Raw genomic sequence first — 15,854 nt, 5'->3', positions numbered from 1 at the left:
TAACATCTGCAATGAACACCTGTTTCTGACAAAGCCACCGCTCTAGTGCTGGAGCTTCTCTCCAGGCACGCCGGCCACTTTCCTCAACAACTTAAAGGGCATTTTTAGAAACAAACAAAAAACTATTTTAAGATCTTACCAGGTAAGGCCCTCTGAGATATTATACAGCTCTTTTTCAGAAGCGACCTGGCCACACATGATAGCTCAACGAAGTGGCTTATCACGTGGAAATTGATATCAGCCAAATACTCTAAACGCGTGTTGAGCCTAAATGCGGAGTGAAAAACCACACGGCCACGGAGAGAGAAACATGCAAACTCCAAATAAAAAGGCGTCAGGGACGGGTTGGAACTCACGACCTCCTGTATACCAGGTGAGGTAGTTAACATCTCGCCAACGTGGTGCAGCACGAGGTTCCAGCGCAGATTTCCGGATGAAAACTCTCAATTGGCAAATTGTTATAATTACAGCCTCGGGATGAGCTTCACGTGTATCTTTTTCCCCGAATACTTTTCGGCTTAATTTCGGTCTTTGACATATTTTGTATTTTTAAAAACGCAACTGTTATAACTTTCATTGTTCACGAATTGTGATTTATTTTTATATTGTTTACCTTTACTGTAGTTCCCTTGGTGAATGCCCCCACCCCCCGTATTTTAACATTTCAAGGACTAATCCTCCTCCACCCCCTACCAAACCTCTCCTCTCTTGTTCGGTGCATCTGGAGTTCTCTTCCATCTTATTCCTGGCAGGGAATAGTCATGAAGTCAGCGTGACTACTAAGTTAGTATTCTCTGCAGAAGACGATAGCATGCGCATCATGAAGACCTCATGAGCAGTCGACTAGAACTGGCACGTGCACTGCCGGAAATGAATGGTTTCAGGGTTGGCTATGGACATTTCCAGAGATGACATTTCTACAGTTGGAAACGCATTCTCTTGGTGAGATATTCCCTTGTAATTATTGTTCAGATATTAAATATAAAACCCAACACCAAAACGAACATTTAACTCACCTGTCAATCCCGAATACTGTCGGCCAAAGTACACTGACAGCATCATCCACTGGTTCATACAATTATTTTCTTGCAACCAAATTCAGGGGGGAATGAGTTTATTGTGTATTATTCATTGTCATGATTAACAGGATCATGTAATATAAAAAGAACACGTCAAATATTTCACTTCAATTGATTCCATAATCAAATCGGTACCCTTTATCGACGCTTTGCTTTGGCCCGATGCATAAACACGTGCATCAGGGTGGATGTTTGCACAAAAAAAGCAGTGAATATCTACATTGTTAACTGCTGATATAAAAAATAGCCTCCTTATTCTACAGCGATAAATTGGAACTCCGAGCCAAAAGCCTCTCCGCATCATGGCTGGGTTAATGTGTCTGCACACGTAATTGTATCCCAACTGTACAACGTTCCAGGAAGGTTCTTCAGTCAACGCCAACTGAACTGGAAACCTCGGTGTTAAACGTGTCCAAGGTTTATTCATGTGACCAAGCATCAACCCATTATCCATCCCGTAAGTTTTGCAGGGGTGTTGATAAATATTCTTGAAAAAAAGAACATGGCACACACAATTTAAACATACGGCATACATTTAAATTGTGTTTTACATTCCACAGATAGTGAAAATGCTTTCACATAATTTCACGTTCGTATATAAAAATGTAAATTTAAATAAAAGATTACTCCATGAAAAATGAAATTCATATTTAATACAATTTAACATCTGAAATGTAGGTACTCCTTAGAACAAATGTAGCACAATCTTTGTTAAAAATATTATGAAAATGACCGGAGCACATCCAAGGCAATGATGTGCCTTTCCGCGAGTTCATGGTCAGCCGAGTTGGCAGCATTTATTTTACAATCAGCTCCAGTCCCGCATGGCAATGCGAGCTGCAACAACCCGACAGGTCGCGGAAGGAGTCACACGTCGTGTTCCTGTTAAGCCAGCGGTGTTCAGCAGACTCATGACGAACAGGGACATACCACAAGGGCTTCCCTTTACAAAGTACAAGCGGCAGATTAAGGGGTTAATGCGTTATGTTTGAGTCGGTTATGCAGAGTACTAGGCTATCTGTAAGAAAATGGAAATTCAATTTTTTTACAATGAAACTCATTTTTTTAAAGGTTACATTTTAAACAGCTTGTAAAAGGTTAAACGTTTAACATGGCATCGTTTACGGAAAAGGAAATGGCATGCATGCTTAATATTCACCAGCCTGTCATTTGAAGTGCGACAAAGAGAGAACGACATTTATGCAAAAATCGAGAATTCTCGTAACAAGTAACCGAGTGTTGTAAAAATATGAATGTTAAATAATTTTCCAAGTGCTTTTTTCACCCCCTTCTCGTTCAGGAATTGCTTTTGTTCATTCTTGACATTGTCGAATGTTATGGATGCAAATAAACAAAATTAACTTTCAAAATGCCAATGCTTGCACAAATGTTCTCGGCAAATAAAACCGTCTATGTTTAACGACCCGATTAAAGGTTCCTGAGATGTGAAATGCTCCAGATGACCCCAGGCACAAGCCTGGATACATAAACAATAGCCATATTTCCATAGTCTGTCAGAGAAGTAGATGTGTCGTGTTGATAAAGGCATAAAACATACATTTACACAAAATGCTTTTGATGCAATACTTTTTTTTATAAAGAGATGTTTTACAGTTCGGTTTGGCAAAAACAAAGCGAAGTCTACAAGACGGAAGTTACCATTGCAACTTTGTACACAACCCACGGCTATACCTGGAGAAAGTGAGGCATTGTTTCCCATGCCCAGTCGTAAGCAAAGCCAGGCTGGAGACATTGGCAGGACCTTGAATCCCCCCCCCCCCCCATGACTTTATAAGCCGTGCTGCCCATGGCATAAAACGTGAGGAATTGGACCAATTCCGAGAGTCAGGAATGGGTCCAATTCCAGTGGAATCGTTCAAACCACACGGTGCGCGCACGACTGATTGGTCTTTTTTGTTAATTCAAACACGATTTAAACAACCACAGTTTCAAGCATGGGGTCGTTGAGCAGTGCATGGAAATCGAGCACGAGGCTCCTGGTGTACAGATCACACACGCACACACAGCACCCCGTTCTTGTCACAATGTGACAGTTGTTCCTCTCAGCCTCGCATCCACTTTATTCTTTGACTACGATTGTTTTTAGTGGATGCGATATGCATGAAGGCCGCTCAATGCCTTGTTGAGGACATACGAAAGAGTTTTTCCACTAACAGAGTTTGGCTTCTTTTAAAGCATCACATGTCAGTACACCGAGTAGTTGAACAAATGCGTACAGTTTTAGCCTGTGAATACTTTTAATAGCCCGTTCTCATGGCTTTTCGATTGCCCCTGAGAATGTGTATACTGCATATAGTGTAAGTTAAACGTTACGTATAAGATGCATTTAGACTGCGTTTCCACCGATCGAGTAATAACGTGGGACCGACTCAACTCATCACCTCTCCAGAGTCAATTGGCATTTCCTTACAACAATTCAATCGACTGGCCTCACGATGTTGACTTGGCAATTTCCATCACTGCTCGGGCAGGGCTGCCTCTCTCTCACGGACAACGTCCGTTGACTTCCCATCACCCAGCTCATTTTACTGATTCCCAGGGGATGATTGAGGGCGATGTGGAGGACATGGCTGAGATAACCTTGTCGAGGACTGCACAAGTGGAAACCCTGCTGCTTTAGCAGCCGAGCTGTATCACGACCATGTATCCATCACGATATGTCTAAAAAGTGACCAATGAAAAATGTTGAGGATGAAATGTTAAAAGTATGTAGACAGTCACACGACAAACTATGTTTCGTTGACTTTATGTAATTCAATGTCACACGGCATTATGTGGACAAATATACACGAGGCAGTCAAAATGTTTAGTAAATAGGACCCAACATCTTTTTGTAAAACTCGCCCACTTTTTCAGTGACACATACGGTTCCAGGCATACAAGGATGCCATCGATTGAACTGGTAAAACCAATTCTTACACTAACGATCAAATCGTGCATTTCACAGGCGATCGCCCATTATTTCTGCACATTTTATGCAAATTATGAGGTGAGTGGAGTGGGAAAAACGACAAATCATACAGAATTAACTATACAAACAGGACAGTAACATTTGAGGGGGGGGGAGTTGGGAATCCATGTGTGCCCAAATTGTGACAATTCATTTGCTCAGTACGGGGGTGAATTCGTATCCTCAGACTACTCCCCACAGTGATGATACATTCCGACACTAAACGGGGCTTCAAATTGTGCCCGATAGGTTGGCGCAAATTTCTAACATCTCACTACCGGATGACAATGGACTGCCTCCTGTGTATACGTATACACAGGCACTGTGACGATTCTATTCTGATGGCCTTTGTTGGGAAGAGGCAAAACCCCAAGCCCCAAGTGTTACAGTCGAAGAAACGGCGGCCAATGATGAACAGCCAAACCAACGCAGCATCACAAACGGATCAACCGGAAGAGCAGGAGCTTGGTGTGCCACGTGACAACTGCGTTCGCCTGCGTATCTCATTCCACAACCTTAATGCACAAACGCGTGTTACGACGCAAAATAACGTAACACATTGTCGTTCGATTAAGTACCACACCCCTGCGAAGGAAGTTATTCAAAGGCAGGATATTCACGATGGTCTGTGTTGCAATTAAAAAGCGGCAGAGGGTCCTGCATTGACAGCATCTCTTGGGAACGCACGTGCGCGCTTCGTGTGTTGTGGGGTCTGCAGTCAAGCGGCAACACAGGGGGACGCGGTGTGTGTTGGCTCTTTAACGCTGTCGGGGTAACGCGGACGCTTGGGACTTGATGCAATTTGAACTTGTATACTTCATGTATATAAGGGCCGCCGCCACGGTGGCTAGGAGATGTTAACTACCTCGCCTGGTATACAGGAGATCGTGGGTTCGATCCCGACCCTGACGTGGTTTTTTTTCTCTCTCTGGGTGGTCCGGGGTTTCCCTCCACATTTAGAAACATGCGTTTCAGATAATTTTGCTGCGACAAATGTCCAAATGACAAGACACGTTCCTGCGCTATCATTTGTGGCCAGGTCGCATTTTAGAAATAATTTCATACCTCAGTGGGCTTTGTTTGGGAAGATGGGGATGGTTGAGTTGTATCTGCAAGTGTTTGGGTGATTTGTTTACCTTGCTTGTACTTGGCACTGCTATCGTGTGTTTGTTCTGTTTGTTGTTGTAACGTTCTTACTCGCTCAGACTGGACATCTGTGAACAAGAGCTATATAGCTCATCGGATTCCTCCATTCAGATTCTGATGTCGTGGTAACGCGGACGCATTAACGAGCACGGGCCGCGGGCTCCGAGACGCATCACGAATGACCGGAGCCGTGTTTTGTACGATAATTTCCGAAAATTTGCCACAATCACCGAAAAATCCCACAGATTTAAAGCAGTTATAATTACGTTCGAGATGTCACAGACTTTACAAACACTTGCTTTCTCTCGTGGGACTCCACAGTTTATATTCTGTCCTAACAAGCACCGCAAGTGTTCAGTGACAGGGAATATTTGCAATGGAAGACGGAGTGGGGGGGCTGCTCTGTTTGCGACTTATAAGGGCTGCCACTCTTCGCCCCACGGAAGGACGGAAGGAACGCATTTCATGTTCTGAGAATCAGAACGAGGCAACAGGACGAACCTACCAAAGGTCTGGGATCGGTCGATCATAGTCATCGCTTGTCGTGGCTTGCGCAAAGCAATGCCTTCGTCCTCCACCAAGCACAGCAGCCATTAGCGGGCGTTCAAACACTCAAGAGGCTACGTTGAAAGGCCGCTTGCTGTGTTGATATTAAAACGGGCCTGATCCGACAGCGGTGTCGGTTCTGAACGCGCTCGCCGAGTGGTTTGTCAGGAATCTCTCCGCGTGGCAAAGCGAGCACGAGGCAGCCCCAAGTCCCAGGGCGTCTGTGGCCACGGCCCACTCGACTCCACTGGCTGTGAACAGTGAGTCGGGTATTAGAACTACGTCGTCACACCGCCAGGTTTCCCCGATGGTAACAGTGTGGGCCAGACTTAGTTTCTAAGACAAATAAGTGGAGGAGGGGGGAGGTTCCTTTTCCGCAATCAGGCGATCTCTGATTGGACGAGTTTTCACAGAAAGGCTTCTGGCCACAGCTAAACTAAAACTATTTTTTCTTTGACCAGCTTAAGACGCACTCAGCTACATTTAGCTCTTTTTCAGAAGCGAACTGATTATAAACGACAGCTCCTCAACGAAGTGGCTTATCATCGTGTGGAAATGTATCGCAGTCAAATACTCGAGACGCATGTTTCTAAATGTGGAGGGAAAAACCGGGGGACTCGAAAAAAATCCACGCACTCACGGGGAGAGAGAAGCAAACTCCCAATATACAGCAGCAGGCGTCAGGGTCGGGATCGAACCCACGGCCTCCTGCATACCAGGGGAAGTGGTTAACATCTCACAGCCACCGTGATGCTTTTGGGGCCACGGTACAAACGCGGTCGCTACCGCGGCACAAGAACGGAAACGTCGGTTCCAGGAGAGAAAGGCGCCTCAAAGCAGCCAGAGCACGTGCTATCGTCCAAGGTGAGAAATGCCTTGTAAAGGCTTGAAGCATATACACTTCAAAAGGATAACATAACAAATTATTTGTGTTTAGAAACACATACAAAAACTATTACATATATTAATAAATGTAATGTTACATTTGCTCAGTGCCATAATTACATTTCCTTGTTTCACAGGATGATAAGTTACCAATTATGATGTGACCTTTATAATTGCAATCAAGCATAGCGGCTCTTCCATTTAAGGTGCTAACTTGTAAACATTAGGGGGGGGGGGGGCAGAAATTAGTTCGGAATTTGAATACAATGACGATAATGAAGCTGTTATACTTTGCTTCGGAGGGACAGTGGAATCAACAGCGCACACCACAGGAGCATCAAGACGACACGTTGAGCCACCGCAGTCAGGGACGAGGATGCTTAAATGCACTTCTTCAATGCATTCAATCGCAAGTGATATTTACATGTGCAATATATAGTTTTTGCTTTTCAATACCTTAGTGTTACTTTGTAGTTAGTGCCTTTGGTTTTTTTTGTTGAATTTTTTACAAATTTGTGGAAAAGCTGCATGCCATCATAACACTGAAACAAGAAGCTGTGCGTACAAAGCCACCGACAGACAGTTAGAAACTCATATGAGATAAACGTTCCGCTCTCCAATACGAGTCGATGCTCAACTCTCGGGGGGGGGAGGGGCGTCTGTTTAGAGACTGTGAAGGTAGAAATTGTCGTTTTACTCAACCCAGGCGAGAGCCAGCACACATCTCTTGCGAGGAACACTGGGGTATGAATACGACGTGCAGACCACGCAGCCCTGTTGCAGCCACTCGTGGAAGCCTCCACACCTCCTGGCGAGTGAAATGAGCGGGTTTCAAACTGGAATACCGTGGGCTGCCGGAAACAAACCCAGTCGTAAGCACGGACTACAACATTGTTGTTAAACAACAACGACAACATTGTTGTTGTTGTTAAACAAAAGAACGAGGTACACGACGAAGGGTCCGCATCCGGGAAAGAGATGATCCCCACACGTCGCAGGCCGCACGGCGATTCATGACGACGCCGAGGTACGAGTGGCGTTTGGGAAGGGAGTGCCGTCCCCCCCGCTTCAGGCTCGACTCAAATGAAAAAGGACTCAATTTAAAAAGGACTCAATTTAAAAAGGACTCAAATGAAAAAGAACCCACCAATGTGGTTGGCGAACAGAACTGGGGGGGGGGCGGGGGGCACTGACCGAATCCTGCGCTTCTTCAAACACGTTCCGGCACCAAATCTAAACCCGCTTCGCTGCTCGCCGACTTACTCGCAGAATGTTGCAACGTGGCGGGGGTCCACAAAAGACACCTCAAGAATAAACGTGGAGAAAGTTCGTGGGTTGGCGGAGAAACAAAGTCGGTGTTGTGGAAACGCCGTGGGATTTCGGTCGACCCAACCACGGAGAGGAGTTCACGAGTGACTTCACCCATCGCAATTCGTCGCGAGTGCCGAATGTGTGCAGGCCCCGTGCAGCCTGCAATGCCCAAGTGCAAGGGGCAGAGCTCACAAATGGCACGTACGAGTGGGTAAAGTGTTTTGTCGTGTTGACTGGCAGACCTGTTCACACTGCTTGATAAGACAATGCCCCATTGAAGATAGTTTACCAGTGAACAGATGCACTTCAACCGTACTTGGATATTTAATATTTAGAGAGACCTTTGATCATCCTTATTTGTTGGTCTCAACTTGCAAACGCGAAGACATTTGACAATTAAAATGTGTTTTGTATCAAAGCAAATGTTGCCTTTGCCCATTTAAAATGTGCAGCTGTCAAACAGCGATGCGCGTTTTGACGGAGAATCTGTCCACGAGATGGCAGTGCCAGGTTTGCTGCTGCTGCTGCAGCTGCTGCTGCCCAGCGTGCTCATCACTCCCGCAGTGCTGCAGCGACGATGGGAGGAAAGCCACGGGGGGGGGGGGGGGGGCAAACCACTCGCGTGGACCATCAAGCAGTGCTCGGATGGGGGCCCCATCAAGGGCCAGGAAATGTGGCGATCTGTATCACGCAGTACAGCAACGTAGAGGACCTACTACAAAAAGACAAAGATGCCCTGTATAGCCTTAACAGACTGTAGGGGTAAGTGCTGTTAGCGAGCACCTATGAAGGCCGGAACGGTACACGAGGGGGTGGGTGGCCAGCACCACGCACGACCGCCTTTGTCTCCCCAGTGGCGATGTTTACACATCGCACCAGGTACTCATTTAAGGCTGAGTCGACCTAGGGGAGGCCCAGGACCGGTTCAAATAATCTCCACCGGTATTGGCCGTGAGCGGGAATCACACCCGGGTCGCCGTGCGGTGGAAGGGGGCTTTCTAGCCAGCCCAGCTGCCATGTTGTGACAATGTAGGAAATCAAACACGCACTTCTCACACTGCGGCTACAAGCGAACTTGAAAAGTGAAAGTAAAGAACTCTTAAAAAGGGGTATTGTGGATAACCCGAGCTGCCTGTGGTGCACCCTGATATTGGTGCTGTTGGCGAGTGTACGGATGTCTGCCAATGCGAGGGGGGCGAGTGCAGGTGACACTCACACGCCCCCAACGAGCACTTGAGCAAATCCTCGACAATGTTTACGAACGATTAACATCTTCACCCGGCAAGACCCGAGTCTTAGGACCTTTCAATCGAAAGACGAATAAGGAAACCGAAGGGCCTGGACAAATCTCTTGAGTTCTGGAGAATGACTGCAAAGCGAACCTACTTGCTGTACTACCTCCTTCATCATGTTCCCAGGTGGGCATCTCGCAACGTCAAACTCTCACGAGGACTGGCGATTTAGGATTCCATTCCCTGTGTGAACCCTCCACTTGACCTCCAAGTTACCACGTGGGAGGCAACGTCATCGCTACCACAACGTCTCGTCCTCTTCTCTATCCTTATTTTGCACTCAATGTGCCAATGATCCTTTATGTCATTTAGCCAGCACTCCGGAACACATTCTTTCCAGAAGTGTGCATCCACCAAAATATATATATTCGGCCAACGATTCCTCCTGCACACACCAACAACGCCCGTCAAACTGCCCAATGGGAATGACCGCGACGCGCAGGTCGGAAAGTGGCGAGAGGAGAGGGTGGGGGGGCAGCACGAGCGAAGCGGCAGAGCAGTTTCACTGCGGCGCCTCGGGGGCACGCGGCTCCCAACGAATTTTATTCGAGCCCCTTTTTGTTGTTGTTATCCTTTCCTTTTTTCTTAGGCAGGTGGCCGGCGGGCAGATAAGACGGGAAAACACGCGGAGTCACAAATTGTTGAGAAGCAGAAAACGAAAGTTTGTCTGCTTCGATTGTAATTGTTTGCAGTGACAAGGGCGACGCTGGTTTTGCCCGTGTGATAAAAGCCTGCCCGGGTGGAGTAATAGCGAATGTTTTAGACTTAGGAGTCTGTTACACTGTAAAGAAAAGAGAATCCGCACCAATGGAAACCACAAACAAACCGTGTGACCATTAACATTTGGTAACGAATTGATAACCTGAGAGCATTACTGCCCGAGAACCGAAGGCTCACTGTTGATGACATCCCAAGGAACATTTACATAACCAAACAAAGGGTAAACTTTAAATGTGACAAGCCTCTCTGACAGAATTTGTAGCATTTTCAATCGACCATTCAACACCTGGCCCCGCAGACGCGGCGGGTTGGGGGGCGATTAATGTTGCTGAAGAAGAAATTGACTGCCAATTTCCAGCAGAACAACAGCCAACGGGCGCAACTATTTCCCCCGCCGCGTGAATGGCGCTGAGGGTCTGCTCCACGGGCTCTTTATCAAACGGTTCTTAAGATCCACAAGTAAAACAAGAAATGAGTACAAAAGACTTCGGGGACGACGTAGCCATAGACGGGGGGAGGCCCACAGACATTGTCAAGGGGAGTCTGCAAAAAGGGCACTTCTCCTCACCCAGCTTTGCCGGCGTGGTTTATCAAGCAACAGTGAAGCCACAAATGAGTTCCGTTACTTTTGCGTTCACGACCTGGGCGCGCAAAACACATGCCACACCCGTCTGTGTCGGGTCTGCAGTCCGACGGACGCCCAACGCCGTGCGCTCGGCGTTGGGCCAGCGCCGCGAGAACTCCTCTCGGGCGCCTCACGCGTGCGCCAAACTCTGAGCAAACGTAATCGCGGAGAGCAAACCGATTGAGGGACCCGTGGTGATCAAGTGAACAAACTCTTTAACACGTCTTGTTGCGACAAAATCGCGAGGGTATTTGAATTTAATTTAAACCTTCCCAAAACGTTTTAATGAAGGTGTAATGACGCCTTCAAAATGAGAGACAATCTTTACATACGAGGCAGTTGTGGCAAGACTTCCAGTTGCTTGGATTTAAGAAGTTGTATTTTTGTGAAATGTAAATAATTTTTTTGCTTTTTTGTGAAAAAACTATAAAGTTAGTAAGGCTTAGTATTTTATTTATATACAGCAACACAGCCATTTATCAATTACTCCTTTATAAATTGCTCCAGAAATGACAGGAATATTAAGTGTTATGTCTGGAGGAGCTAATTGTTGAGGTGAGGTGAGTTGGCAGAGCCAAGTGCTTTCTGAGCCTTTTGCAATGTTTTACAAACACAGCTGTTTGACAAGCCTTTTAGAAAAAAAACCCTATCTATAGTTGAGGACATTCGGCCAACGATGTTTTATTTATTTTCGCATTTTTATGAAAAGCCGGAGTGCCAGGAGAATATAGGACAGAGGATTAAAACCTCCAAACACGGCTTCACCGCTGCCTACGAGCAGACGGGGGCGTCACACACACAATGACTCCATCTCCGCGTGATCCGCCAACCCTGGGCTCCCAAGACGCTGGGATTGCAGGGGTGTGCGACAGACACAAAATCCCATTTTCGTCGTGCTTAAATATCCCGTCGGCAACCCGAGTCCGGCACTGTGGGAAGGGGGGCGATGTCTGGAAAGATGGGCGCCTCCATCCGCAGCCAGCACTGGCGGCGCACGCCACCCGGCTCCGAGTCGACGTGCCCACGTGACCCGGGCTCCGAGTCGACGTGCACACGCCACCCGGCTCCGAGTCGACGTGCCCACGTGACCCGGGCTCCGAGTCGACGTGCACACGCCACCCGGCTCCGAGCCCGGGTCACGTGCGCACGTCGACTCGGAGCCCGGGTCACGTGCGCACGCGCTGCGAGACTGCGGACGCCCCGACGATACCCTCCCCGCCAGACGCAAGCACAGGCCCAACCGCCCCCCGCCCCACCGCTCCACCCGCGTTGTGAATAAAAACGCAAGAACCCTGAAATGCTAAATCGCCTCGATAATGACTGTGTGTGTGTGCGTGCTTTGCGCACAGGGCTTGCAAAAAGTTACATTCTTAAAAAAAAAAGCGACATGATAACAATGTAAAAAAACCTGAACTCGTAAAATGTTTTCCATGCACGTACACACTTTTTCTTTTCCATCCCCTTTTTTTACTTCAAAATGTTTGATCTTTTTAGTTTTTCGAGGGAATTTGCTTTCGGGAAAGCAAATTTTAAATGGCATTTGTGTGTTGTACACAACTCGCTTCGTAAGCAAACAAATATATAAAAAAATATCTTCTTTCGACGGGAATCGGCAACAAATTGTCGAGGTTGTTGCGCATCCGTTGACAAGAACCTTAATATCCCTCGGAGCCAGACAAACAATACCACCGGGCGATCCTCGCCATCGTTATTTCGCAGTAAAAAAAGGGGGGGGGGGGGGGGTTCAGGCGGCCCAACAGATGCGGCAAACATCGTGTCTCCCACTCCAGCCCTGTCACAGTGGCCATTCCCACCCAAAGAGTCACGCCAAGTCTCCCTGGCGCGGGCGACCTGCCAAGACCGCCGCCTACTCCGTCGTCCACACATCCCCCCCCCTCCACGCCCGCTCTTCAAACCGCTTGGTGGCCAACTGGCGATGGCTTTTAAAGGATACGGATTTTGCATTTTGTAGTGCACGTCGATGCCTCGGAAAACCCAAAAGCACCTTGCATCACGTCGCATCTCATTTCAATGCCCTGCTGCCAGGGGCTTGCCACGGAGACCCCCCCCCCCTCCCCCGGTGGCAGCTCTACCCGACTCGGCGGCAAAATGGTGCACTACAGTGCCGGCCTACAAAAGGGCATAAGTCTGGGTTGATGTTGGTGGGTGGTTGCTCCCAGTTAAGTAACGTGCCAGTAATGTTGCTACCTGCACAGTGACGACGTTGCCTCGTATTTTAAATGAACGTCACGGGGGGAGGGGGGGGGGATCTTTAACGTCCACTGTGAAGCAGACGGCGCGCATTCGTGGTTAATCCACCCGCAGTATTAATAGGGGCGGCCGCTGGGCTAGAACCACGAACGCCTGCGACCTGCGACGGATCTCTTTCAGAAGGTGACGTCACAGGAATTTAGTGACGTACCGTTAGGTTTTTCATACCGTTGGATCTGCAGACTCGCCAGACACTTGAGGGTTGCAAGCGCAACCCAAAGATGCCTGAATCTCGATATTGTCGCGAGTCGCCCGTAAAAATCACCAGGTGAGGTCGGGATTTACAGCAGTCCGCTAAGGCCTGGCCCATGGAAAAGAAAAAAATGGCTCATTACTGAAACAGATGTTGATACATGACAGGAAAATGTGTCCCATTATGTGAGTACAACTGGCAAGAAGCGCTCTGTGGACCCGGTAACTGTTAATAATCTTAACAGCAACATCATCGCTCGTGACTTTCGATGGAACTGCGGGCAGTTTTCACGTAGGAAGAAAAAGGCCGCGCGAACGACGCATCCTTTCTCCTGGACGAAACATCACTTGGTGAAGGCTCCCGGATTGACAAGGCCTTCCCCGACGGCAGAGCCCTTTAAAAGTGTGCGAGGCTGCTGGGATGGCCCCCCTTGAGATATGCTGGTGAGAAGAGTAGCACCGACCGTGTGACCACACGTGGTGCTCATTCAGCATCGATTTTTCTTTCCCCCACCGGTAAAATGCACCACCGCCACCGTTTCACACGGAAAAAAAAAGAAGCAAACCGCCGGGGGTTTTGCTTTTACGCGTTGCTTTCGTTTCAAGGGAGGGGGAATCGCCACCTCACGCCTGACGTGGCTCCCCCCCCCCCCCCCACCGGCACTGATTCACAAACGTGCCCTGCCCGGGGCTACCCGGCACCGTCGTTCCTCCCCAGAGCTCCTCCTCCTCCTCCTCCGCCGTCCTCGCGGCTATCGGCGTCGCGGGCCGGTGCTTCCGACACCGCCCCTCCCACCTCGGCCTCGCGAGCGCCCCCATCCCCGCCATCCCCGCCCTCCCCGCCCTCCTCCATAGCGGCGGCGCCCGTGGGACGACGCGGCCTCGCGCCGCCGAGACCGCGACGCGCGACCGGAGGCGCGGACGGCTGCTGTAGGTGGCGGGCGGCGGGGGGGGGGCTCGGGGGGCCGCCCCCCGGGAGACATGTACTGGCCCAAGAGCTGCATGTGCGCCGGGTTGTTCTGCACGCCCTGGCAGAGCTCCCGGCATAGCCCCGTGAAGCTGTGGTAGAGCTCGTCCATGCACACGCGGAGGTGCTCGCGCTCCACCAGCAGGCGGTCCTTCTCCTTGCACTGCAATCGCCACCGTGGCCACGAGCACAGCGCGGGTGAGAACGCACGGTTAGCGAGCCGGCGCCACCGAGGCCGACGGCGCACGTGAACCGGAGGCGAGCGCGCGACAACGACGAGCGAACGCGGCGAACGCCGCGACGAGTCGTGCGAAAATTTGTTCCGAAAGTGCCAGCGTGCAACTGACCGCCGACCTCCGAACCCGTAGCCGACGCGGATGGACGGACGGATGTTAACCGTGCATGCCGCGATAATAACGCTTTAATGAGAGGCGGCGGATTGGGAAGGCCTTCAAAAGCAGTGGACCGACGACGGCCAATGATGACGACTACGAACACGCTTGCGCCACGTTTGCGAGCCGGCTCCCAGGTGATAAAACCGGCGGGTGAGACGCGGCGTGCGGAGCGCCGTGGCGCCGTGCGGGGTACCAGCTTGTGGATCTCCGTCTCCAGGTTGTGGATGCAGTCCAGCTTGCGCTTGCGGCAGCGCTGCGCCGCCAGGCGGTTCTTGCTGCGGCGGCGCATGTCGTGGATGAAGTCGAGCTGCTCGGGGGTGAGCGCGTGCATCTTGAGCAGCTCCTGGAATTCGCTCCGCGGGAGCCGCGAGATCTTCTCCATGGGGAAGGGCAGCTTCATCTGCCGCACAACGTTCGCGGGCGCAAGCGGCCGAGGGTGAGGCGGCGCCCGCGCGGCTGCGCCCGACCGTAAACCGGTGGTTTAATGCAACGTACGTCGTTGACGTACCCAGGAAAACCTCACCGAGCGTCAGGCCTCTTTTTTAAGACCATGCTGCTGATGATGATGATAGAGAGGGCCTTGCTGCTGCTGACGATGATGATAGAGAGGGCCTTGCTGCTGCTGCTGACGATGATGATATGATGGTGAGCGGAGTGAGCGTGGCATTGTGCGTGCTGAAGTACCCCGGACCCCCCTCTGGTGGCCGCACGAGCACAGGAACACGAGGCCACGCGGGGAAACGATGGCAAGGTGGTCGGTGCAATGGGCAAGGTGCAGAGGGGTCTCTCTGAAACGAGCCAGGGAGCACAATCAGCTCTCATCTATTGCACCTCTAACAGTGCATAAATTATCAGAGTGTATTTTTTTTTGCATTTTGACTGCAAGTACTGTATTGTGGTTAATGCAGACATGAATTGTTGTAAAAAAAAAAGGTCTCAGTTTTGTTGCCAGAAAAAAGGGGAAAACCCCTAGTATTAGTGCCGTTTTGTTGATGGCCCGCTGTGTTTCTCGGCTTTGGGTCCCTGTGCTCAGCTGCTGTGAAAACACCCGTGGGGCTAATCGACGAGAGCCCGAGTGTCTGGATACTCTGTTGAGCAGGGTGCTCTACATCTCGATGTCTGGCCAAGACATTTGTTGACGAGTGTTTTTCGTGGCTCACGCGTGGGGCAGTGCAACGCAGTGGTCTGTGCAAATGGCTTCACCAACTCGTGTGTTCTGCTCGCCTCGTGACCCCCAATAGACCTACAATACAATCCACTACACCGACCTCTCTTCTACAAAGCTCTGGGTTACAGCTGTACGCCCCAACGGCCGACTACAAGAGACGTCCTCTCTCTCGCTCTCTCTCACCACCAACCGAAAGTGAGGGCACAATAGGAACAAATGTTATTTAAGAATATTATCTCGTCTTAACGGAATGTATATAAGCATAGGTTTCACCCTTTCTCGCAAT

General features: G+C 49.6%; 1 protein-coding gene across 1 annotated transcript in view; it reads right to left on the bottom strand.

Moving 5' to 3' along the window:
* Positions 1–1,089: 1,089 nt before the first annotated feature.
* Positions 1,090–15,854, bottom strand: part of LOC144947953 (transcription regulator protein BACH2-like) — a 38,267-nt gene continuing 23,502 nt past the window's right edge. The window contains 3 exon segments of the mRNA XM_078877387.1: positions 1,090–13,993; positions 13,995–14,168; positions 14,594–14,800. Coding sequence (XP_078733513.1) covers positions 13,730–13,993; positions 13,995–14,168; positions 14,594–14,800 — 645 coding nt within the window. The 3' untranslated portion in view covers positions 1,090–13,729.

Source organism: Lampetra fluviatilis, chromosome 47 (assembly GCF_964198595.1).
Source record: "Lampetra fluviatilis chromosome 47, kcLamFluv1.1, whole genome shotgun sequence".
Classification (NCBI taxonomy): Eukaryota; Metazoa; Chordata; class Hyperoartia; order Petromyzontiformes; family Petromyzontidae; genus Lampetra; species Lampetra fluviatilis.
Note: the sequence above shows the minus strand (reverse complement) of the source record. Positions and strands in the feature narration are given on the sequence as shown.